Source organism: Thamnophis elegans, chromosome 2 (assembly GCF_009769535.1).
Source record: "Thamnophis elegans isolate rThaEle1 chromosome 2, rThaEle1.pri, whole genome shotgun sequence".
Taxonomy (NCBI): domain Eukaryota; kingdom Metazoa; phylum Chordata; class Lepidosauria; order Squamata; family Colubridae; genus Thamnophis; species Thamnophis elegans.
The window spans coordinates 78,869,743-78,896,825 of record NC_045542.1 but is presented as its reverse complement, the minus strand read 5'-3'; the positions used below and the strand labels follow the sequence as shown (position 1 = coordinate 78,896,825).

Genomic DNA, 27,083 nt, shown 5'->3' with positions numbered 1-27,083 from the left:
AGAGAGAAAGAGAAAGAAAGAAAGAAAGAAAGAAAGAAAGAAAGAAAGAAAGAAAGAAAGAAAGAAAAAGAGAGAGAAATGAAAGAAAAAAGGGAAAAAGGGACAGAGACACAAAAGGAAGGAAAGAGAGAGAGAGAGAGAGAGAAAACACATGGCCGGCAAGCCACTCCCACCAGGTCACATGGCGGCAAGCCATTCCCACAAAGGAGGCCACACCCACAGAGTAGGTTCGAAAAAATTTTGAAACCCACCACTGAGCTTGTTCAAATAATTGTAGTCAAATGAGAATTGTGGTACATTGATAGTAAGATATACAAAGATTTTTGATTTAAAGTGTATAATCTAATATGAATTATAAGTAATGACTGTGGAAGAAATGCACGAAAGTTATCTGTAACCAATTGACACACTTTCTAAAAGATGTAATGAAGGATGATTTTTTTGTGTGTGTTTTTGTTCAATTAAAATAAAAAAGATTCAAAAAAAATATTAAAAGTCTTCAGTGGTAACGGGGCAAAAATTTAAAGCTAACTAAATTACATACAGTAATTCAATAGGATTTCCAATAGGAAAATGTACAAAAAAGTCTCCAAGCAGAATAAGATGATATTAGTTTGTTGATAATATGGAAAGTTCTGTTGTGAAGAGACAACACCGGACAGAGCTATTGAGTTTATACAGAGAAATAAGCATCACTGACCATAAAACCTAAATTGAAAAAATACATGGAAAAACAAAGGATTATTTCTGGCTAGACTTCTTTACCTATTCCTTAGAGACAGATGGATCTCTGCAGTGAACGTTTTTGGCTTGTTTCCTGAAATTTTCAAGATTGTTGTAAATTCCAATTTTCAATCAGAGATTTAAGAGAGCAGCACTACATTTCTCATTTACCTAGCCCCGTGATGGCGAACCTATGGCACACGTGCTACAGGTAACATGCAGAGCCCTTGCAGGCGCGCAAGCCTTCGCCCCAACTCAGCTTCCACTATGCATGTGCACATGCCTCCCTCCAGCCAGCTTATTTTCGGGTCTCTGCCATGCATGTGGGGGGGGGGGCAGAGCGCATGCAGAAGATGAATGCGTATGTGTGGGTGGAGGGAAACACATATAGGGATCGCACATACATGCATGAGAGTGGGGTACATGGGGCAGGGTGCGTGTTTATTGCATCATGGGACGTGCACACGACCGTGATTTTGGCACTCGGCACCAAAAAGGTTAGCCATCACTGACCTATCCCTAGAACCAGGCTTCTGCCTTTCTTCGGAGAGGATCAGAACCTTGAATACTCAATAGAGGGAGAGACAGAAGAAAAACTCATTCCTGTAGGTGACTAGAAGAGTATTTTATTAGCCAAGCCAGGATGAAAGGTATCTATTAGATTTGTAGGTATGGCTAGCTGATGAGAGCTATTTAGCTCTCATCAGCTAGCCATACCTACAAATCTAATAGATACCTTTCATCCTGGCTTGGCTGATAACGGATCAGAGCCTGTGGCCTAATGGCTAAGATGTCTGCCTAATATGTAATATAGGCCAGGTTCAAATCCCAGTAAGGGTATGGCTAGCTGATGAGAGCTAAATAGCTTGAAATAGATCTATACTAGTCTCCTTTTATTTATTTATTAGCACAAATATAACATATATAATGTATACATATTCATTATTCAGAAGGCTATAGAGTGAGTTTGTGTGTGTGTGTGTGTGTGCATGCGTGTGTGTGTGTGTGTGAGAGAGAGAGAGAGAGAGAGAGAGAAAGAGAGAAAGAGAGAGAGAAAGGGAGAGAAAACTTCATAGCCTTGTGAATAAAAAAACATATTAAGGTAGCTCTAAAGCTTGCATGAGAGAATTGCATGAGTGGCAATATCCTGGCCTATCTTCGTTTTAAAGGTTGCTCCTTAGTGAAATTGAATTATCTCTGAAAACCCTTGTTTCTAAGGTCTCAAGTAAATAAGTAATTTGTTTACTTATTTACTTGTACCATATCCAGTAGGCTTAAAGTTATATCATCCTTTGCTCTTTAATATATTGTCTTTTATTTATCTAAGTTTTGAAGATAAGTAGAAACAAGAATCATAGGATGCCTTTTGCATATGCATTTCACTGAAAGCTAGTGTGAATTGGTAATAAAATATTTTTAAAATATTTACTATATATATTTAAAAAATATTTAAACAGAATGAGGTATGACTGCATGAAATCTGAAATGTCTGAAACTCAGCTAAAAATCAAGAAGTCCCCCTACTGAATTATCTATGTTCTCTTGTGGCCTCACTTTGTGGCTAGTAGGCTAGGCCCAGTTGTTCAGCTTCAGACTTCCCCATTGCGTTATGTAGGATAATTCCTGATTTGTATTAAACAGTAGCTGCAAGGATTACACTTGGATAACGAAAGGAAAGCGCTTTAATCAACTAAATACAAATGTTGGTTTTGCTATTATCAATTTTATGGACAGATGAGAAGAGGACACATAGGAACAACGGTGCCCGGTGTCACTCTTAAATGGACTTGTCAAATACATGCTGGAGCCATTTACCTAAATACTCACACATGCATAAGCCAGCAAGTCAAGGATTATTTCCCCCACCCCAAATCTCCTCCCACTGTCCCCCATTTGAACCTGGTCTGTTACTTCCTTTGTTTGTTTGTTTTGGAGGATACAACAGCTAAATAATAAATTAAATGCCCCCCTTTTTAAAAAAAAAGAAGAAGAAGAAGCAGGTGCATCACAAGTTCTCCAATAGGAAACTTTTTTTTCTTTCTCTTTTCCCTTGCTCCTCTCCCTCTCCTCCCCTCCCCATCTGAAAGAGGGGTATGTTTAATTATGAAAGGCCCCTTCTTGGTTGTAATCCGTTTCCAGTTCAGTTCCTTGGCTGGATAAATCCCTTAAACGTGTTGTCGTTTCTTATTTATTGATTGGAGGTATTTGGGGGTTTAATTGAGCAAGTCGGTCGTGGCCCGGGGCAGGAGTGGCGCTACATGAGCAATTAAATCTGATTAGTCGGAGCCCTTTAAGCCCCAGCTGGGTGATTGATAACCGAGACCAGCATTCCTCAATTGACTCGCTACATCAAAAAGGGAAAGGGCTTAGCCGAGAAATGCTGGAGCCCGGCGTGAAAAATAGCAATGGAGTTGGGCGGATTAGGCTTTTAAAAGGAGTTGAACTAAGAAGAAGAGAAGCGATGGGGGAGGAAAGAAAGAAAGAAAGAAAGAAAGAAAGAGGGAGATCCGCCGACCATAAAGCAAACTCCTCGGGGACTGACTCCACTTAAAAAACAAACAAAAAAAACCCCTTGTCTGCCTACCGCTTCAAACACCACGCTAAAGTCCAAACCAAAATCGGGCTCCGCCTGCGTGTCCAAAGGGTTCGCAGGACCGCTCCTCGCGTAACTCTCGTCCAAACCCCCTCCCGTCTCTCTCTCGGGAACTGCGCCTGCGCTCATAAAACTTTCGAGAGTTTGTTCGGCGCGTTTGTTCTCCCCGCTGTTCGCAACTTTCCCAATCTTTGAAGGAAAGAAATTCTCTTTATGAGCCGAAAGCCGCGATGCTGCGGCCCTCCTCTCAGCCCGGCTCTTCCCTTCGCGTAGAAACCTGGAGGAAGGACGCCGAGCTTCCAGATTCCAGCCAAACTGAGGCGTGGAGACTGGATGTAGGGGTCAATGGGCTGCTGACATTGTTATTGTTTACCTATTTTCATCCAAAGTAGTCCAAAGAGTAGAAATAGTGCTCTCCTCCCTGTTTTAGCTTCACGATGCTTGTGAGGGATGGGAGACTAATCTGGCTTCGTGCCCTCCCGCCAAACTAGAACGTTCCTTTTGGATGTAACATGTTGGATTAATCTGAAAATGAAGCTGAAGATGAAACTGAAATACTTTGGCCACCCAATGAGAAGGAAGGACTCCCCGGAGAAGAGCCTCATGCTGGGAACGATTGAGGGCAAAAGAAGAAGGGGACGACAGAGAATGTGGTGGCTGGATGGAGTCACTGAAGTTACAGTAGGCATGAGCTGAAATGGACTCTGGAGGATGGTAGAGGACACGAAGGCCTGGAGAAACTGTTGTCCATGGGGTTTGATGGGTCGGACACGACTTCGCAACTAACAACAACAATGTTGATGAATCTAGCCAACCTGGTTTAAAACATTTAGCGACTTAATGTGTTGTGTGCATTATTGGTCAAGCTGCAGTGAACAAACCACAATTGGGAAGATGTGAATCTAGCTAGACGTTAGCCAAGTTTGAACACATCCAAAGGAAAGGGGATGGATTCTGAGCGAACATCGCAGCTTCCCCCCCCCCCCCCCGGTTCAGGGATTTGCAGAGCATCCTAAATGTTTAAGACCGGCTGTTAACTCCCGGGGAAATAAATACAGGAGAGCTTTTGCCTCCGGGACAATTTTCTTTCCGCCGACCCGAACCTCTCTCAAGATACGGAACAGATGCTGTAACTCATTTCTTCTGCGTCGCCTTCCTCCCCGTAAAACCACGGTTTAAAGGGCATCCCCATTAAACGTGCGGCTTTGAGTAACTCCTTAACATTTACCTGGCCTTTGTTCACAGATGAGGTTGTTCCACGACGGAGAGGGCTAATATTGTTAAATATTGACGATGCCTAAAACTGTGGGGACTTATATGGCAACCATGATCACTAAATAGAAGGCACCTAAGTGTTTTTAAGAGGTATAGCTGAGTAGGTGTTGGAAATGTGCAGGGCTGTATTTGTCCTGAGGCGCTGGGCTGGTCCAGGGTGCTCCTTTCAGGGCGGTGTGGACGGGCGAACCAGGTTTGTTTGATGAGGGAAGAGCGTGAGGTGGCAATGCTTTTATTATAGGACGTGAAGCTAAACTGACTAACTGGAGAACTTTGGACGTAAAGTTATTTTGAGTCGCTGAAGAAGGATTGCTAAACCCGACACTGGAATCAATAAAATTAGCAATGTTGATCCCGCGAATTTCAAATCCCCACCATCGCCACCGATCTAAGAAAGCCGAGCCATTTTCTCTCCCTGATCCAGAGAAACCTCATGATGGGTGCAAAGCTACGGAGCAAGGCCTGCGCTTATCTAGTTGCTGGTCCCTCCAGCTAAGCGGAGAGCCCTGGGGCCCAATTCACCCAGTTCCACCTTCTTTAGAGCGCCGAAATGCTTCGAAGCTTGAGAAATTCAAAACATTTGAAAGGGGTAGGGGTCACTTGACAGGGAGTTCGGAACTTTTTACCGAAACAAAACCAGGGGTGCTAGGAATGTAGGAGAGTTTCGGAGGGAGGGAAGCGAAAAGAAAGGGCCATAATCAGGAATTTCGATAACATTTCTCAGAAACTTTCTACGTGTCTGGTTCCCGAGTTGACGGGCTTTCGAAACAAACTTTTGCTGGAAGGGTTTCGGCTTTCCTTTTTCGGAGCAGAGGAAGGGAAGTAGGGGCTACCGACCTCGCGCTCATTTTCTTAACCTCTCATATTTTTCAGCCAAACCGTGAAAAAAAAAGGCCTGTCTTCAGCGCCCCAAAAACCACCGAACAGAACACACAACCCTGCAGCTCAGAAGGAGGGCCAGGGATCTCTCTGTTTCCAGAGGGCGCATCCCAGAGTAATAGCAATAGCAATAGCAGTTAGACTTATATACTCCTTCATAGGGCTTTCAGCCCTCTCTAAGTGGTTTACAGAGTCAGCATATTGCCTCCAACAACAAGTGTTTTGTTAGATCCTAGAGTGCCCTAGGATCTGATGGAGGCGATTCAGCTCCGATCACAAAACCCTCATAACCAAGTTACTGAACTGACCCATTCCCGGGGATCTTCTCTGCCCGTACATCATACCACCACCGACCAGTTACCAACTGAGAAACCGGCCTGAGTTCGCCCAGTAGTACATTTAACGCCACAGAAGCTTGACAGAAGAGAACGTTGACCAAGCTTAGCATGTGGTGTAAACGCAGCTGTAACACACCCGGGGAAGTATGTCTTGTGAACTGGAGCAATAAAGTGCTGCGGCAGGTGCTGAGAAGGCAACGTTGCTCTCGTCCAAGAGGGAGATGGCTTCGGATAAGCCTTCCCCAGATCAATGCTCCCCGTGCAGCCCGAGATTTAAGGACTGGGGTAAACTTAAATAGAATAGAGCTGGAAGGGACCTTGGAGGTCTGCTCTAGCAGGATACTAGTCTATACCATTTCAGATACGTAGCTGCCCAGTCTTTCCTTGAAAACCTCCAGTGATGAAGCACCCACAACTTCTGAAGGCAGCTGTTCCACTGGTTAATTGTTCTCATTATTAGAAGGTTTCTCCTTAGTTTCAGATTGCTTTTCTCCTTGATTAAGTTTCCAACCATTTTTTCTTGTCCTGCCCTCTGGTCTTTGAAGAATAATTTGACACACATACACACCCCTTCTTCATGGCAGCCCCTCAAGTACTGGAATACATGGAGAACACGGAGTTGGATTGGCTTGCACCAGCAGCCCTAAAAGAAGAGGCCGTAGACAAGAGAGGCCGCCCTAAGTTCATTCACACGTGCTAGGGTTACTTGCAGAGCAAGGTGTCAATGGTTTAAAAAGATCCGACTTTGTTCTGCTCGGGTACTGATCAATGCAATGATGTATTAACCATTAAGCAGGCTAAGCACATGATTAGGGCACCAGGCTCAAAGAGGGCACCGCAAAGGTCAGAAAGAAAATAAAAACCCAATGAAGATTTGTACAGTAGGTACAAAGGAGGAGGGGGGCATCAAGATTTGTCAGTGTTTAGGGCCTTAATCCGCCACTGGATCAATGCATAGGATGGCTGCTGTCCCTTCCGACTGATGGGCCAAGCCTGTGGGAATTCGCCCGAAGGGATTTGACGGGCGCCGCCTCCTCTGAAGTAAGAAACCTCCGGATCCGAAGCCTGTGGGGATTTCTTGTCTCAGCCTCCCCTTCCAGTCGTCGCCCCCCCCCCCCCGCGCGCCCAGCACTCGGGGAGGCCTGCGGAGCAGCAACAGCAAGAGACGCTGACTTTCAACAAGGATCAAAACAACTTGAGAGCAGAAAATCAGAGGAGGAGGAGAAGGAGGAGGCATCGGGGGCGGGGAGGAGGGCGCCAGCGGGATCCGGCCTTCTCCAAAGCCTTCCGTCCCCGCCGGCTTCAATATTAAGCCCCCTCCCCACCCGGGAGTCCCAGCCACTGTCTTAATTGGTGCAACCACCCATAAAAAAGGTGGGTTGAAAGCCGCACTCTTCGCCTCTGTTGCAAACAACAACAAGTCCCGTAAACACAATTGTTAGCTTGGCCTATTGCCTCTGGTAAATTACACAGCATTAAAAAATAATGCTTTTCATATTAGGCAGTAATTAAAGGTTGGGACAGCTTGAAAACAAGCGCAGGGTGGGGGGAGGGGGCCGAATCAAAGAAAATATAAAAATGTTCTTTCAAGAGTTATGGGAGGCTAATAAAGTATGTCTGTTCGGGAGAACCACTTTGCCCCCAGCTACAGCCAAACTGGAGCCGCGGCAATTGCCTCTCAATAAGACAATGATATTCCTTTCTCTGCTATTAAAAGGCTCCCAGTGCAAACTTAAAATGATTTATTTAATTTAAGAAATTATGAGGTGTAACTTCAAAGCGTAAGCCGTTAGTAATGGAAAACACCAGGTTGTTTCAAATTATAATAATAATTGTTTGGAATACACTGACATCAAAGTGCTTTCATCACCAAATAAAATATAGCCCAGACCCCGAAATCCAGGGGAGTTTATCGAGTAGACATTCTCTCATTCTCTCTCTCCCTCTCTCTCTCTCTCTCTCTCTCTCTCTCTCTCTCTCTCTCTCTGTGTGTGTGTGTGTGTGTAAGAGAGAGAGAGAGACGGGGGCGTCATGTGAGTGCGTGCGTGTGTTCATTATTTCCTTATCAAGAGACATTATTTTAGAAGCGCTTTTTCTCAGCTTTGAAGTTTTGACAGTCTTAAATTAGCTTTATTGCATTTCTTTTTTTTCTTGGCTCGCCTACGGGAGATTATCTCGGCTGTTTCTATTTCATTCTGACCGGAGTTTTCTTCCCCTCCTCTTCTTGCTGTTTCCAGGGTACTCGCGTTTGTTATTTAACACAACACCTTGAGAGTCCAGAATCGGCTATTCAAACTCATTAAAAAGTAAATAACTCTCCCTTTCCTCCCCTCCTTCGTTCTGGGGGGTTCTAAAGCAACCCAATAACGAATCGGGGGGGTTGGGGGTTGATGAGTTTAAACAAACTTCAGAATATTGGCACAACGACCATATTAAAATCAACAAGGGAATATTTCTAAAGATCATAGGCCTCTTCTTCTTGTGATTTTTTCTCCCCTTCTTAATTTCAAAGACGAGTGGGCATTATTTTAAAAGAAAGGGAAGAAGCGCTTTTTTTACAGCGAATATTTTTTCCCCGCTGTAAGGGATAGAAAACAGGTTTCGTTTCTAACGCGGCTTCTAACCTGCTTGGTTCGCTCTCGATACTGGCCGCCACGGACACCAACAGCCGTGCAGGATTGGGGGAAGGGGGGGGGGGAAGAGGCGTCTCTCCAAAGACAATGCGGAGAGTTGAAAGCCCGGGGGGGGGGATATCCAGGCATTCACTGATGTGGTGGGAGAGGGGAGGGAGGGTTCTCTGGAGCTTTAAAGATCGAGAGTTCCTCTGAAAGCTGCAGGTACAGAAGTTTGTCTGCTTATGTAACAGCAAGGCGAATTTTTTAGGAACCTGCGTCTGCCCACCTTCCCTTTCCAGAATCTAGAAGAGAGGGGGGGAGGGAGGGAGGGAGGGAGAGAGAGAGAGAGAGAGAGAGAGAGAGAGAGAGATTCACACAACACGCCTTTTGCTGTTCCCCACATCCTTGAAATGGAGGTCGAGAACTTAATAGTGGCCAAAGAGACGGAAAACGGGCTTTCCTCCATAGGATAATGACCAATCTCAATGAGTTGCAAGGCTAAAGCGGGTCTCCTGATCCCTGAAAAGTGAGGATCCCGAGCCGATGGTTATCCGTGAGCTGAGAGAGAGGCAGGAAGCCTGGGGACCGTCTCTCTACCCCGTCCCCACTGTGATCCCAACTGGATTCCCTAGGTCTGAAAACAGCGACAGCTCTCTGTAACGCGAGCCTCAGTAGAGATGCGGGGAAACGTCCCGTGAAAATCAACCACGAATTGGGCGCCGCGCCTCATATTCGCCCTCGGCCCTCAGTCCTCCGTTTTCAAGTTGGGTGTTCTCCTGGCCCGTCCTAACATGGGCAACAAGTGAACCCCTTTTCAAAGCACCTCTACCTATGAAATGTATGAAGCATCCTCCTCGCCCTCCTCCTCCTCCTCCTTCCTTTTCTCCAGGAAATTTGGCCCATTTAGACCGAGTAGACTAAAAAGAGCTTGCACCTGCCCCAGTTCAGTGCGACTTCCGACATGAATGCGATTCCAAGCCCCTCCCCACCCCCACCCCTTCCTTCCCTTCCCTTGCCTAAGCTCAAAAGTAGATCGGGCAGATTCAAAAACGAGTCCTCTCTAGTGACAGTATTTCAATTTTCAGTTTTCAATTTCTTGGGCTTTCCGAAGCATTTCTGCCACACTGTGATTTGACTCCAAGGGTCCAAAACAACCCAGGGAACAAATAAGATCAACTTCCGTCTCATCATGGATAAAATTGATAACGTTTTCTGAGAGTTTTCCAAATGCTTGGAACGTCATATATATATGAACTTATACTGGCCAGGTATACAACAATGGACAGCTGCCTTTGCAAGATTTACTTTAAAGAGGGGAAGGAGTGGGGTGGGTGAGGGGGTTGAAATAGCAAGCTCCGTGGAACAAAAGATATTTTTCTGTCTTCACGAAGTACAGGTTTTCCTGTACTCACTCAGACCCATTTCTGACCCATTCATATTTATCTGTATTTTACTTTAAAGGGGGCATGAGATCGGATTGTTTTACTTTTAGCTTTCCTGTTCCCTAGAATTAACAGTAACAAAAAAGGAGAGGAGATTCTAATGCCAAAGAGAGAGAGAGAGAAAGGCAGAAAAAACCCATCACGAGCAATACAGGTTTTGGGACCAGCAGTTGGAAGGGAAGCCACTATAAAGATAAGAGAAGGCTCCCCATCCAAGGCAGGCACCCAAGGATTTCCTCAAATAGACGAATTGAGTCGAGAAGAACTTCCTCTCAAAGAAACATGCAATCACGGGGTCAGAAAAATCCTTTTCTTGCTCATTAATTTAGTATACGTAATGGGCATAAACCTGCCTTGACTGCCACAAATATGTCCTAACCCACAAGGTAGTTATTGTAGTAATAGTTTGCAGTAGTGACGGCAGCAGCAATGTTGGGGCGTGTGCTCATCATTTTACAATAGAATTGTTTCTGCTTCCAAGAACCTTTTCTTGGCTGTCCCCTAAATATTCGGAATTTTCGAGGTCCAAGCCGGAATCAGCGGCCGATATATTTTTTTGGGTGCGGGGAGGAAAAGCTGCTGCCTGAAGAAAGCTTTGCTCTTAGGAAAGCTGTCAGAAATCCACATCACAGAGACCGGACTTGGTCATGGGATAGATTTCAGGAGCTCAAGTGACTGTTGGGTGCAAAAGTGAGATTGAGCTACGCCTTGGTGGTCGCATCCCTGCAACGGTCCACAAGGAGCACTCCAAATGGGGGGGGGGAGAGGAAAGTAGAATAGGGTAGGGTAGGGTAGGGTAGGGTAGGGTAGGGTAGGGTAGGGTAGGGTAGGGTAGGGTAGGGTAGAGTAGAGTAGAGTAGAGTAGAGTAGAGTAGAGTAGAGTAGAGTAGAGTAGAGTAGAGTAGAGTAGAGTAGAGTAGAGTAGAATAATAATTTGAAAATCACAACCCCCTTCTTTATAAGGAGCGCATGGTTGGAGAAGCAGAGCGTCAAACAGCCTCTTGAAAGAAGGGAACATCCCTGCCATTAGGGTCAAAGCTACCGCTTTGAGGAAGCTTGTTATCGCCCCGTCGCCGCGATGCTATATATCACTAGTGAGGAAATGCCTTTGTCAAAGCTGTCCATCTTTCGGGAGAACCGCGGAGGAGAAGCGCTTTCTTTCGCGATTCTCCCGCCCACTCCGCTCCGCCCCTCCAGCCTCCAGAAATTAATGTGGCCTTTAGTTCGGGGGGGGGACCCCAACAAACACATCTGTTCGAGTTCTAGGGAGACGAAGGAACTCAACGCACACAACACCGCATGCTGGGGAACCAGAGGAATTTACTTCGGAGTTTGCAAGCTCCGGATCAGAGAGCTTCTGATCACTAGGGAGGTTGCGGGTGGGAGAGAAAGAGAGCCTACCGTGTTTGCCAGATCAACCTGGCTTTTCTAATAAACCCGGACTGAACCTTCTAAACCTAGATTTAAAGGAGCCTCAGCGTTGGCACAACCTAACGGGGCGAGAGGGAGGGGAGGACTGGATTGTCTTTACAGGGGAGGCGCCCCACCCCCAGCGACCCCCGGTTGCGGGTGGGTCGCGCTGGAGGCCCTTTGAGTTCTGCTCAGAATACATCTCGATGGCTTCGGTGGGTTGGGTTTACTTTCCTCTCTGGCCCCGCTACGGTGACCTCGCTTCCCTCCCCTTTCTCTTTTTAAAATCCCTAAAGTTTTACCCCAGTTACTATCTGCTTCATACGGGATTGTTGTCCTTATAATACGTATCAATAAGATCAGTGGCGGATTAAGGCTCACTGGTGCCCTAAGCACTGACAAATCTTGGTCCCCCCCCCCCCTCCTTTGTACATACTGTACAAATCTTTATTTTTCAACTTTGCGGTGTCCTAGGCACGTGCTTAGTGTTCTTAATGGTTAATACACCACTGAGTAAGATCTGGTTTCTCTGGGATCCCCATCAGACAGCTACTTTTGACAGCAATTCGGTGGTCCCGATTCAGGAAACCCCACCCTTTTTTAAAAAAAATAGTTTTCGCAGCTTCTTACGGAAAGGTCGGAGAGGGTAGCGGGGGAGGGGGGCGCATCACTCCTCCGCCCTGACTCTCAGAGGAGCTGCGGTAACCATCTGCCTGTCTCCGGGACAGCCTCCCTTTGGAGCCGCGACAGAATCTGCCCATAAAGGGCAAGACGCGATTCGCTGGGCTCGGATCGCAGCAGTTACAGAAGTGCTGGGGTGAAATTAGAGGAGGGTCGGGAGAGGCAGAGCAGCTGGGGAGCGGTCTTGGCCTTCTACTCCCGGCTCTTCTGAAGCCCCCCCTGCCCCTTAGAGCCCCCCCCCCAGACTTCCCAGCGCAGAGATTTTCCGGGAATCCTCTCCTGACCCCGTTGGCTGGCTAATATCTCCCCTCCCTTGGCGCAACCCTTTCTCGGGAAAGCCAGGCTGTATGGAGCCTCCTTGCTCCCACCTACGTCATTAATTACATGAATTAATTGAATCGACTCGACTTTCGGTGAATGTTCAGTTCAAGCCATTCCTGCTTTGGTCTTACTGTGAATGTTTTCAGCGGAATGGTTGGTTCTGCACCTTTCATTAGTGGAAACTGGGAGAATCTGGTTAATTCTGGGAAGGATGGATTTGATGGGTGTAAATCCTTTTTTTTCCTTTTAGAGAAGAAAAATCATCCACTTTGGCAAATTCCTATTGACATTATTTGGTGCTGTATACTTCAAGAGTATTTTTTTTAAAAAAATGCATTATTAGAAGAATAATTAGAACAGACTGTGGAGAGCATGGGTGGAAAAAATTAAGAGAGTTGATGATAGCTCAGGAGTAGAGGGTTTGATCTATTTTCTTCCAGACTTTTGTTTAGACACCTCAGAGCAATCCCTGCAAAGATGTATGTATATATGTATGTATGCATGCATGCATGTATGCAAGCATGTGTGTATGAGTGAGTGTGTGTGTGTTGGCCAGTACAGACACCTAGCCCTTCTGCACAGCTAATCCTTCTGTTCCTATCAAGGCAGAAATCCATTCTGAGAAGTCTGAATGCAATTGCAGTGTAAGACTGTCCATTCCAAGTTACCTTGTGGCAGGAAGGGGAGCTTGTCACTAAGGAAATGGGTACAGAGTTTTAATCAGTGCCCGAAAGTAAGCCATTACGATCTGTAAAATGGGCACGCCAAGACACTGATCCAACAGGTTCAGCTGCAGATGTTTTATAAGTGGTGCCATTCCGTGCAAAGTTTTTCTTTTCTTTTCTTTTTTTGGAAGTAGGCCCTGTTGAATTGTAGGAGTTATTCTTGAATAAAATAGAAGACTCTTTGGAACATTTCTTATGCATTTAAGACTTTGGTCCATTCAACTCAAGAAACTACTGTATGGAAGATTAGGAAATGGGTTACAGGATTATTGTTTAATATCACATTTCCCCCAGCAATTAATTGCTAATGCTGTCCAGGTCTCTTTTTTAGATGTTTCATTTTCAAAATAATTTCAGATATTTTACTCAAATTATGGTTTTCAAATCTCAAGATTGTGTAGTTCCACATCTCCAAAGTATGATTTTTGAAGACAATGCCACTTCAGGAGTAAGAGGGAACTATTCAATGTATCCTACCAGCTGAAGGGGGGGGGGGGGAGGGAAAGTCATAATTTGGTTGAGGGCCAGTTTGGTGTAGTAGTTAAGACATCAGGCTGGAAACCTGGAGACCCATAAGGGGGTTCAAGTCCCTAACTTTGAGCCAGTTGCTCTCTCTCAGCTCTAGGAAGCAGGCAATGGCAAACCACTTCTGAAATCTTTGGAGGAATTTCTCTTGGCAACCATCAGTAGTCAGAACTGATACAAAGGCATTGTTGTTGCTGCTGCTGTCATTACAATTTGTCCCTTCATGATTAAAAAAAAATCCTTGTAAGATTTCTCAGCTGAACTAAGTGCAAAAAACACTTCCTGATGATCAAAGACAAGGACAATGAAGCCATTGTCTTAATCCCCTAATGGCATAATTACACACATACATAAACACACACACAAGTTTTAGAGAATGAGGGTCACTGAATTCAATAGAAACAAAGTTTACTCTCTGTTAAAGGTATGCAGGTTTGCAGCCTGGAGACACTGGCTTTCTGGATTGGGAGTATTAAGGTAATATCCTCTCATCTCCATGAATTCTAAATCTAGCATTTTCCAGTGATAAAAGATCAGGTCATATTTTCCTCTGGACTGTGCTTATAGCTTTTTTAAAAAAAAATCCTTTAAGAGGAAACAATTGTTCCCTCACCCACCAGGGTTGTCTGATATCCCTTAAACTGATTTTTTTTCCTGAACATTACAGCCTTAACCCTTTGGGGACTTCCCCCTTGCTATGTTTCTCCTAACCTGGATGTGAAATCTTTTAGTACTTATTAGGGAGCATGTCCTAATGATCTAGAGAGCCAAGAAAGCATCAATCCCAAAGGTGTTTTTTTTTTTTTTCAAGAAGGTAACTGGACTTTATTTTTTCTTTGGAGACGTTTCGCTTCTCATCCAAGAAGCTTCTCCTGAAGAGCTGAAGAAGCTTCTTGGATGAGAAGTGAAAAGTCTTCAAAGAAAAATCAGTTGCCTCTTGAAAAAAAGCACCTTTGGGACAACCATGACCTGGATGACAGAGAATCTCCATAGGCAGAAAGCAACAAATTCAGAGCCAAGACACCAGTTTGAATAGAACCAGTGGATTCTATTCATCTCTCTCCCTCCTGACCATCTCGATAATGTCATCCTATCAAAAGCACAAACTGTATTAATGGAGAAGCTAACATCAATGTCTATAGTAAAGATCCCAAAGGAAAAAAAATATTTAGAAGCAGATTGTTAATGACTTGCAATGTCTGCATTTGGATTTTCTTAAAATTATTTTTTTTCCTGACCCACCCAAAAGTCTTTGATTTTGACCCAGAGAAGGGAAGGCAAAATTAATCTTTTTTTTTTTAAGAAAGAAATTAACTCCACACATGGACAAATCAACACACCGTTAAACAAGATGTTTTTAATTTAATTCTAAATAAAGAGATAAGAAATAATAAATCTTCAATAAAATATATAAAATTGTACAAGGCATCCCTTTCAAAGGGATTTTCGTAAGGCTAGGGATGGGTGGGTAAAAGGCCAGCACTGAACTAATAGACAAAAGATTCACAATGTAGCCTTTAGCTGGGCAGATTCCTTCTCACTCTTGAGGACATGCTAAACACGCACCTTGAAAACATCTGGTCTTCAGCAACCTGCCTCCTCTGTCGACACTTTACCACAAGGTTTGGCCATAATAATAATAAAGCAATTAAAACAATTGGGTTACATAGTACCATATATGCCAAGCAGAACTCTTTCCTCCCTGCCCTCCTCTGAAATAAATCAAAGAGAGGAGAGTTGTCCTGTCATTAAAGTGGGCGGCACTACTTTGTTCTCATAGCTTTGTTTCATCCTCTGGGTTTTGTGGGTGTGTCAAGACTCCTTTAAGCATAATTCATTTTTACAAGCTAATAATGGTTAAATCACAAGATTATTGCAATAAACACAAAACAACTCTGCAACACAAAACAACTCCAGTTTCCTCATCCCTCTGCATATCTGCACAACTATATGTCCTCTTTCCGTATTCCTAACCTGTTTGTTCCCAAATGTCACAGACTTGGTTTAAATGAAAATTAAATGGACACGGGGGCAAACCAGGATCAAGACAAAGAGGCTTTTCGGGTTTTCCACCATAGCCCTGTACCCATCTGAATGCTGCCTTACAAACAAGAATAAACTGCAAACGAAAACTTGGCAAAAAAACCAAACAAACACTCTTGCATCTGTAGAAATCCTTTACAAGATTGAAATGGGAAATCCCACTTCATGGGTGCAATTCTACAGAAAATATTCCAGGAGGAATTTTTTTTTATAAAGGAACAGAAAACTTGCTTTGCCAGATCAGATCAACAACACCCCCCCCCCTCCAATCCATTATTTTGCATCTGAAGTATTCCAGTTCCTTGCATTTCAGTTTTCAGGACTGTCTGGAGTGCAGTGAAGGGATCCAAAGAGAAATGCAGAAACCAACCGAGTCTCAAGTCAGCTTTTATTTCTGAAGTTGGTTTTATAAATAAAGCTCCTCTATATGTTTACGCTTCCTCAATCAGCCAAAGAATACATGTGCGTTTTTACCTCCAGGCCTGCACTTATACCACACTATGGGAATAAGTACTACTGAACAAAGTGAGATATATTCCTTCTGAGTAAACAAGCATAAAAAAAGACTGCAAGTTTCTCACTGTCAAGATGTGTGGGTGTGTGAATGATATTCCACAGGTTTACTGGGAACTTTGAGGAGGCTAATAATTAAATCATACATTTTCCTGGGAATAATTATCAATGTAATCCCCCTTCCCTGTGCAGTATATAAATAAACTATATTCCTTAAGTCTGTATTTTTTTTTTAAAAAAAAACTTGCATTCAGGATCAGATTCTAGCTGGGGAGCTCACATTTGGTCGGTTCCCAAGTTGCAGAATCCCCAGGTTCTGGGTTCAAATTCCTATATATTTGATAAGGCACATTACAAGTAGGTGAAAAATGACCAGTCATAGTTCTGTACAGCACTTTTTAACCGAATACACTCCATCATTCCTTTCCGGTCTTCTTATGATAAGTGATACATGCTGTAGCCCACAGGAGTAGCATAGAGTCCTACAGGTGGGATGGGAAGCACAGGTCTGTGAAAGGGATATGATGTTCCATAGAGAGAGGCGGCCTGGAGAGGCGAGTTGATAGGGAAAGGGAGGCTAAAACCGGACGGCAACATGGGCTTCGCCGCCATTTTTAACTTCTCCAGCTCTGCTTCCTGCAGTCTTTTTGCTTTAGCCCTCCGGTTCTGGAACCATATTTTGACTTGGGTCTCTGTAAGATTGAGGGAGCTTGAGAATTCAGCCCGTTCAGCAATGGATAGATACTGCTTCTGACGGAATTTGCGCTCTAAAGCTAGCAGCTGGGAAGTTGTGAAAGGTGTTCGAGGCTTCCGATTGGTCTTGTGTTTCCTCAGCGTACAGGCTGTGGGGCTCAGGTGTCCTGGAAGGAAAGCAAAGGAAGATCGATTACTTGAGGAGACGAGAATTAGATGGCCAAATGCAAGGAATAGCAACTTTCTTTTTCTTATGCCGTATAGAGCATGTAAAGAGCATAAATTGTTTTTTTTGGGGGGGGGGGAATAATATCCATAGCCTAACAAAGTAGGAAGATGAAAGCTTTTGTATAGGAGTGACAACAAAGCTTATTTCACAAAAAGGTACAACGTGCACGCACTGATGTCAATAAGACAAAACATTCCATTTTGGAAAAATACCCAGAGGAGAGTATATGAAATAAAACAGAACAGAACATTTGGAGGTTACAGAAAGTTTTTTAAAATGGAGAAGGAATTATTTGTGAAATTCTGGCTTATGATGTCCTTTTATTTCATAAGGTGAATGTCTTAAGCTTATCCTTAGCAAAAGCACATCATCAGATAAAACCTACTGTGCCCACACATTAAATTATTACACCAGATCAAAGCAATCACCCATCCAATCCATTGTGTTTATTAATTTAGCCAATATAATCCACTTAAGTCAGAGTCTTTATCTGCTGTGTTTAAACTCTTCTGCAACTTAGCAAATCAAACACACAAGAGTTGCTTTGTCCTTAACAGTCTATTTAGAAACTCTCCTGGTGTGAGAGTTATTTCACACACATTACTTAGCAGCCAAAATTGGGGTTTATCACTAAGCACACACTTGACAGGAATATGTAGCCAATTGTTGCTTTCGATTTACTTTATCTATGTAAAACATGTGTTTGACACAATATCACTACCCAGTTTGAAGTGTACACTTTGCACACTCTGGCAAAACCATGAGAAAACAATGTGAAAGGAATAATAAACAGCACTCTATATGTTTATACTATATACTTTAAATTCCTCCACTAGGAATATTAGAATTTACCAAGGAAATTTAACGTTCGTCATAAATGTCCTACTCCACTACAGGAATCCCAGTGACCATATGTATTTTGGCAAGAAAGCGAGCAAAAGAACAAAGGTTGTGATGTACTGAGAAATATCCTGCAGGTAGTCCTCAACTTACAACAGTTCATTTACTGACCGTTCAAAGTTACAACGTCACTGAAAGAAAGGGACTTGCAACCGTCTTTCACACTTACGAACTTTGCAGCATCCCTATGATCACATCATCAAAATTCGGACATTTGGCAACTAGTTCATATTTATGACGGTTGCAGCATCCTGGGGTCATGGGATTGCCTTTTGCAACCATTGGACAAGCAAAGTCAACGGACAAGCCAGGCTCACTTAACAACTGTGTGACTAACTTAACAACTTGCAGTGATTCACTTAACAACCGTGTCAAGAAAAGTTGTTAAATGAGGAAAAATTCGCTCAACAAATGTTTCAATTGGCAACAGAAATTTTAGACTCAGTTATGGTTGTAAGTCGAGGACTACTGTGCTTAGAAACAGAATGACAGTTACGGTACCTAGTGTGACAGAACAGCCCACAATTTTTATGGCAAAGCTTGTTTGTTCTTCTCACATTCCGTATCTCCAATATCACATCGAGAAGGAAGGAAAACAGCTTGTTACCTAGTCAATCACTGGCTCACTTCCCTTTCTGCAATAATTTATGGAATAAATTATTGCAGAAAGGGAAGTGAGCCAGTGATTGACTAGGTAACAAGCTGGTTAAAAATGACTTTTTAAATTTTGATTTATGAATGAAATTGATGTGGCTGCCCATCTCACAGAAAGTGACCCTGGGCTGCCATACAATAGTCCAATAAAACAGTAAATAAACTTATGGAAGGTAAAGACATTGAAAGGCCTCTATTTGGAAGAATAAGCACATCAGGTGCTGCCTATATGTTCATTTTCGCAAGTCTTGGAAAAACAAGAATTTTAATAGGTTATAACTGAAGCAAAAGAGGAACATAATTCTAAAAGAAACTCAGCTAGGTGAGCTTGTTTTTTAAAGTCTTGCAAGTGCTAGAAAACTAGATATCACATAAGCCACTACGTTATGATTTATATAGCTGAGATATTTTTGAAATTTTGCCTACAGGCACTAGTATAAAAGCTGGTAAGTTTTTAATTTGTTTGTTCAAGTCTATGTTCACTTATATGACTTCCACTGAAATTAAGGGTTGATTGATATATATGTGATGTTTGAACAGAGTAGATTATCACCTCTCTGTTGGAATTAATTTAGTTTCTTGTAACTTTAGGCAGCAGTGGCAGGTGTGGGGGGGGGGATAGATATCAAAAGGCCGATATATTGATTTAGCATATAGTTTTTGTGACAGGTGCTAATCCTGAAAGTATATATTCTGAACAAATATAGGATTTAATCATATTCCATTACTACTCAAGACCTTTAATTGAGAAGGTTGCGATTCTTTTCAGCCTATTCTGCATATATCTAGAAGTTCAATAATATGAGCTATTATTTTCAATCCTTGGGAAAACAACAACAACCTGTCAGCATCAAAACCCACGCATTTCTCAGTCCTACTGTGACATATCAATCATGGTGGCTTATTTCCAAGACACCATGAAAATCACAGTCTCAAGGAAGCCCCTTGTAAACTTGAGAGTGCAAACTTCTGCTGGTTTACTCAGAAGTGAGTCCCTTGTGTTCAAGTTAGGCTTGCTCCTTTATAAACATATTTCAGCTTGTAGGTTCAGAATAAGCTGGAAGGAAACAGTGGTGGAAAAGGCAAAATGTTACATGCCAGATTTACCTAAGCATATCCTTAACATGGTTTCCTGAATTGACTCCATTGACTTAACTCCATTCTCAGCCACAAACAAATCACACAGGCTATGTTTGCAGAACCCATTAGGTGTTTAGCAGTTTGTGACTGAGGGGGTAGTATAAATCCAGTGACTCTTTAGTATTGTGTTATTTTAGGAACAAATGTAAAGAATTTAAGAATGAAGTAGTTATTGCACTACAGGATCAATGCTAGAAATGCCATGCCATCAGTCTACAAGGAATCTTTTTTTTTCTTTTTCTTTTGCCAATCTATTTTTGGTCTTTAGAAAGAATGTTCAGAAATACAAAATACAGTAAGATTTCCCTCCTATAAGGCACACTTACAGAGAAGCCACTCCCAATTAAATCTTTCGCAGAAATAGAAATGAAGTTATTTTCGTATTTCATTTAGGATTATGTTGTAAATGTCACCAAGTTGCTGCAAAAATAAAAGCTTTATCTTAAAGTGTATTAATTGTGAATGAAATAGGTTTTTTTGATCATGTAAGTACTATTTTTGTTTACTATTTTTTACTATTTTTTACAGATCTCCCTAATTAAAGCAAAGTCCAAGTGATATGTAGACAATGATCCTCTGTTGATGAACAGAGTTCATAAACAGAACATCAGCTTCTTTTGTGCTTTAAGATAGTGTTAAAAATCATTGTTTGTAAATGAAGAAATCTTACTGACTGAAAGATGTTATTGGAAGGCAGGATTAATATGTTCTCTTTTATATACTTGTATGAGAGTTTCGGTAAGCTACAAAGAATGTGTTAAACCACCAGGCTATTCAAATGCATAGACGACTTCATCTTAACTGGGTTTATATTAGGAAAGTATACATAGATTCAGTTCATGCCCCTATTGATAATAGAAAGGAGAAGGCGGCAAGGTATATATCTTCTGGCTGAAGTAGTAATAAGGCACAAAGCAGTAGTTTTACTTAATGGAAGTTGGTTAATAGCTAAGGTTCCGAATGGCATTACATCTGTTTTCAAAATATGATATGCATTATAAAAAAATATAATCTCTGTAATCTTTGTCATTTTTAAATTGTCTTCTAAAGTAGCTTGCCATCTGTCAAATGATCTCATTCCATTTATTGCCGCAGTTCATCACCATAGTACAACTATTTTTTAAAAAAAGTTTTATTACTATTTACAAAATTATATATTGAGCAGCAGCTGGAAGCTATCCCTTGCATTTCCTTTCAAGTATTCTAATGTTTGGTATTTTTTCTCCTTGTGCCTCAAGTGCCTTTTAATTTATTTGGCTATTTGATGAGAATAGATCTTCTCCAGATAAGTTTTTCCCTCTTCAGGAGCAACGTGAATAAATCTGTAAATTAGTGAATACTGCAGGAAGACTTTAAGATTCAATCCATGAGAGAAAATTCCACTGAAGTTAATAAAAGTTATTTTATTCAGAGGTAAGATTACTTATCAAAATAATTCAGTAAAGGGGACAGAATCTCTACAAGGTGTATCCTCCTTTCAGAAAGTAATATTGCTTTATGATTTTTCCTATTTCACTTTTCATCCAGTTGAAAACACACATAGGTCATATTGGAATCTGGTGCAATTTTAATTTCCAGGTTTAAAAAATGATTTTAAGATGAGTTTGGGACTATTTTAAAAGTTTTTTTTAAGTTATCAAGGCCCCACAAAACTGAATTCACTCCACAGAAAAAGAAATAAGCAGAAATGCCAGTGTATGCTTTGCAGAAGTTTGCTTTATTTTTTTCCCAAGACTATCCTTGCATATATCCCTAGGCAGACCTTCTAAATTGTACTGCAAGACAGATTTAGACTGTTTTAGAGTGGTTTCATCATGTGAAGGGAATGATCAGTGTGCAATCCTATACAGATTTACTCAGGAGTTAAGTCTGAGTGAATATGGCCAGGCAATAGAACCAAATAGAAAGAAGAGACATTGTCTTTGATTGCTTTCGATATGATTTTACAGAAAGGTGTGTGGAGCACAAAAACATGACAGTAGGTTACCCTGAAAACAAGGTTTCCTTTTATACTCAACAGTGATTTTTTTTTAAAAAAAAAAAAAGTCTACTTAGATCCTAACAGAACATACTGTGAATGTACGGTATATTCCATTAAAATGGGTAAGCGCAGAGCCTGACAATAACTTAAAAATGAACCTAGTTGTGACACAGGTTTTCATGGGGCAGACTCCATCCTTTGCCAGATGTAAGTCCAAAACAGCACTAAGGGCCATAAATGGCCATATTATAATGGAATATCGAGAGTACCCTGCAGTTAGTGTACTAAGACAGCTGCAAATAAAATAAGCTGTTTCTCCATCTTCTCCAATGAATCAGAAAAGGTTGATACAGGGGGAAACAAGTATCTTTTGAGGAACTGTTTAACTTGGGTTCAAAAATATAGAAGAGGAGGGGGTCTGTCTTCCTTCCTTCCTTCCTTCCTTCCTTCAAATGGCAAGCTGATTTTTGGAGAGGGGGGGACTCGGTTAAGAAAGAGTTTTACAATATATTCATTTCAAAACCTGCCTGCGATGAACTAGGTAGGTGTACCAGGATGGCAGAAACGCTCCTGGAGACCCCCCCCAAAAGGGGAGAGAAGATGTTATGGCTGAACCGCCTAGCAACGCCGATGTCGAGATTCCCTTTACGACCCAGCGTTACTGGAGAAAATCACCCGGGCGGGACCAGGCGAAGCGGAGCGGGAAGTTCCCGACGGATTATAAAAGAGCAAAGTGACCCCTTCCTCAGCATCCCGAGTTCTTGGGTTCCGGGGCCTGGACCCTGCCGTTGGGACCTAGGCAGTAGCAGGCATTCAGAGAAGCCGGGAAGGCCGGCTGTTGCTACAGGTGCACCGAAGAAGGCACCGGAGGGCGCTGAGCGCAAGGATCGTCCCTCGGCCGCTAGAAAGAAAGCCGCAATTTTGGCGGTGGCGAAGGGTGAAGAAACGGGAAGGGGAGGAAAATCCAGGGAACTAAGCGAATTAAGCAGAGAAACAGACTTTTCACGGGATGGGGAGGTGCGGATGAGGTGGTAGGATGATCAGGGGCGATCGAAGTCTAAGCAAGACAGCGAGGGCAACTTACCTTCTGCTCCCGAAAGGCCGAAGGTAAAAATTATCCGGTTAAAGTTGGATCTGAATGGTCGGGAAGATCGAGAGATAGATAGATAGATAGATAGATAGATAGATAGATAGATAGATAGATAGATAGATAGATTAGATAGATTAGATAGATTAGATAGATTAGATAGATAGATAGATAGATAGATAGATAGATAGATAGATAGATAGATAGATTAGATAGATTAGATAGATTAGATAGATTAGATAGATAGATAGATAGATAGATAGATAGATAGATAGATAGATAGATAGATAGATAGATAGATAGATAGATGGGGGAGAGAGAGGAAGAGATAGATAGATAGATAGATAGATAGATAGATAGATAGATAGATAGATAGATAGATAGATAGATAGATAGATAGATAGATAGATAGATAGATAGATAGATACATAGATACATAGAGGGAGAGAGAGAGGGAGAGAGAGATAGAGGGAGAGAGAGAGGGGGGAGAGAGAGAGAGAGAGATGGGGGAGAGAGAGGGGGGGGGAGAGAGAGAGATAGGGGGGAGAGAGAGAGAGAGAGAGGGAGAGAGAGATATATTCGGACTTCGGAGGGGGGGGGAGGAGGTGAACTAGCTTGAGCCTTGAACTGCAAAGGCGTCAGTGGCGCCAGGCCCGCGGCGTCCCTTTGGACAGTTCCGGACACACAGCAGCTTAAGGGGCGGCTAAAGCTTAAAAGATCGCGTCGCTAGCGAGTCCAAACGTTAACTGGCGGCGCTCAAACAAAAGAAGCCGCTTTATTACACTTTGAAGGCCGAGCGACCTCGCCGAAATTATCCAGCGGACATTGCGCCGCGGTTGCTTTGCAAACTGGAGCGGGGTTTGTAATCCCCTTCCCACCCCCGCTGAAAGCCTTCCTTGGATTCAGCCTGACAAAATGCTTTCTTTCGAAGTTTAAAAAAACAACAACAACCCGCAGTCTTCCTCCCTATCCCGCTCTTTAAAGTCCGGACCGTGGCGAGATCGCAGTTTTGCGGGGGGGGGGGTGGGGGGGGGTTGGAGGGGTTCAAGCCACATCACACACACACACACACACACACACACACACACACAGAGCTGACTTGGTCGCCCAACTTTCGTACTCCTAGCGCCTTCCGACCCTCCCTCTGTTAAAAGCACTCACTTGGGGGAGGGGAGTATCTGCCGGCCTCTGGAATCCAGGGCGAGCCATCCTCGGAGTTTTCGGATTTCACCGACGAGGTCTCGAAGGTTTTTGTAAGCCCGCCGGGGCTGGGAGCTTCCCTGGAGACGTGAGCGGGCAAGAGCAGGTTCCTAGAAGTCCCCAAGCCAGCTCCTTCCAGGCTTCCGCTCGCCTCTCGGGCCGGCTTTTTGTCGGACATAAGCGCTTCCACACTGAACGGCAAACTAGAGACCTTGACTTTGTGGTGATCCTCGGCCCCGGCCGCCGGGCCCTCTTCGTCCGAGGAGAAAACCTCCTTAGCTTTGGAAGGAGAAGACATCTCGGCGCAGCTTCGCAAAGATCCCTGCGTTAGAGAAGCAGCCGCCCTGCGTCTCGCCGCCGCCGCCGCCGCCTCCTCCGCCGCCGCCGCCTTTCTTCTCCTCCTCCTCCTCCTCCTTTTCTTGTTCCCGAGTTCAGACCTCTCAATCAAGCTCTGGCTTCAGAGGCTCTCCTGGACGAACCACCTCCGCTCACTTCAGCCCCCGACAACAGACCCAAGTTTTTTTTTCCCTCCCCTTTTTTGGGAGACTTCTGGCTGTTTCCTCCTTTGGGAAGTTGAGTAAGCGCGGCTCAGCAAATGAGAGCCGCTCGGGATGGCGACGTAAGGCGGTGACTCATCTGATTGGCTCTGAGCGGCCCTGAGCATAAGTGGAGGGTTTTTTTCCCCCTTTTTTCTTTCTTTTTTCTTTTTTTGCCTTTTAAATAAATTAGAAGTTAATGACATGGGCAGCAAACGGAGCTGTGTTATTAGGGAGCTTTCCAGCTCTGTAACCCAGCCAAACAACAGGAAAGTCGATGGAGTAATTAGGGCTGATGATACCAAAAGGAAACTCTGAAAGGGGGCAGGATTTCACCCCCCCTTTTATATTTAGACTCTCTCAACCGGGGGGGGGGGAAAGAGGGGGGAGAAACTGCTGGGTTTTCAACCAGAATCGCTTCAAAACGACCTAACTAGGCAGCCCCCCCCCCCCCGCAACATTCAAGTCCGCATGACATAATAGTGCTGCCATCCATTTTGCCTATATACTGAAAATGCAAAGAGAACTAGGTGGAAAATAGTTGTTCTCTTTTTACTTCTAGAGAGACACCGATGTTGGGGGCGTGGGAGTGGGGGAGAGAGAGAGGAAGAGAAGGAAGGATGGCACAAGGCAGTGGCATGAATCACTTCCAGGTTAGGGAGGTGAAATGGACGTCCTCTGGGCAGAACTTCTCTTAGTGGAAGTGAAACCCACGCAGTCCTTCAAAGCGCGGCCAGGGATACTGAGGCCCCCTTGGGAAAAGGGGGGGGGGAACGAGCAAAGTCTCCCGAGGCCAGTCGGTTGGTGTTCCGAGACGAGGCCTTTCCGATGCCTTCGCTAGGGTTTCTCCCCCTCCGAACGCTGAAGGAGACCCTCGCGGGACAAGGAAGAGAAATTGGCCCGAGAGTGGAGTGAGTGGGAGGTGGGATGAGTTGCAGACCTTCGCGCGCGGGGGGGGGGAGAGGATTCATCAGAGGCAGCTGACTCTTTCCACCCCCTTGCGAAGGTACTTGGGATTTGAAGTTTGCCTTTTTCTCACTTTTGTGCAGGAATCGTTTCCCACCGCTCTAAGGAACGCATGAAGCGAACACACGAAGGGGGAGAACCTGACTTTTTCTTTTAATTTATGTTTTTAAAAATAATTATGTCGGTAATGCTTAGTTGCAACAGGCGCCTAAGCCCTGATGAAAAACAGATGCATTTTTAATAAGCCTGAGTCGGCACTCTTTCATTTGCGAGCGCATCAAACAGCCTCAAGGAGAGCAGTTGTCACCCTGGGGGTTTTTTTCCCCCTTCAACACGACATGCCACGAAGACCAAGGAGGTGGATTCTATTTAAATGACATTGCAATTAGCAGCTGGAAAAAAGTAGATCATATTTTTTTTGGCTTGGCAATTAATTTTAATCTGTTGGTGATAGCTATCTAATCGCTCGCTGATAACTATTGTGCTATTAAAAGAAGCAGTAGGCTGGGGAAGCGGCGGTGGTGGGAGCGATGGTATTTTCAAGAGGGGGAAGAGGCTGAACCACAACAGGAGAAGAACTCTGCCCTTGAGTGATATTCTACTCATTTCTTAAAAAGAGAAAGGGAGAGTGGGGCGCCCTCTTATTTGATCTTATATAAGCACTTAGTTTGTTTTTAGCAAAGGCGACTCGAATCTTTTCAGCTTTCTGAAACTAGCCCAGAGGGAAGAGAGAGATTGAGAGAAATAAAGACCTGGCGCTTGGTCGGTTATGTAAAACAGTTGGGTTTATTGTGGTAAATCTTCCTTTATCGCAGTTATTAGGAAAAGGTGCCCTCCTTTCCCAACAATCCTGGGCTTTCCATCATTAGCTGGAAGGGCAAACCGAACCATCCTGAACCTCGGCCTGCAGCTTTGTCGGGAGTGGGGGGGTGTTTAAGGGGAGGAGATGCACATCGAATTTATCCCAATTTCTGCCTCCCGAACATTTTTCTTTTTTTGAGCAGCCCGCTGTAGTAGTTTCAACGAAACAGATGACTTTGGCTCGTTTACTCACTCCTCTTTGAAATAAGACCTGTTGCCCGCCTCTTTTGCATTTGATCATTAATGCTCAAAATAAAAATTAATTTGCTGGCTTACACAAGATGACGGGGATCATCATTTCCTTGTTTACGAGAAGTGGTGTCAGAGTGACAGGCGCAAATAAAGGCTGTCCCCCTCTCCTGCGGGGTATGGAGACAGTTGCTTTGATCGGGGTGATTTCCACCGCCCCCATCCCCCACCTTGGTCCGAAGCCATTACTTCCAGCAGTGGGTGTGAGAGAAAAAAACCGCTGGACTTCGGAGGGTGGACAGTCCACCTCCCGTTGAAACCATGGCAACACTCCTATGGAATTCATCATAGTGCCTTCAGGAGTCTGAAAGGCGCTGCAAGAAAACACACGGACTTCCAAAGTAATTGCTGTTATTGTCAGGTCTTGCAACCAATTACTGCGGTTATTATCACTACTACTATTTATGCTGCGTGTTGCAGAAAAGCAGTAGTAACTTAGGATCACAGGCTCCTGGACCCATCCTAAGGAACGCAGCACCGGCTTAGAGCTGCAAGTGGTTCAAA

General features: G+C 43.7%; 1 protein-coding gene across 1 annotated transcript; it reads right to left on the bottom strand.

The window, feature by feature from the left end:
- Positions 1 to 14,980: 14,980 nt before the first annotated feature.
- MSX2 (msh homeobox 2) lies at positions 14,981 to 24,411 on the bottom strand. The gene is made up of 2 exons (XM_032210984.1): positions 23,929 to 24,411; positions 14,981 to 16,943 (listed from the first exon to the last, which is right to left on the bottom strand). Exons 1-2 carry the CDS (start codon positions 24,263 to 24,265, stop codon positions 16,519 to 16,521), a joined length of 762 nt encoding a protein of 253 aa, XP_032066875.1. The 5' UTR covers positions 24,266 to 24,411; the 3' UTR covers positions 14,981 to 16,518.
- Positions 24,412 to 27,083: the final 2,672 nt, after the last annotated feature.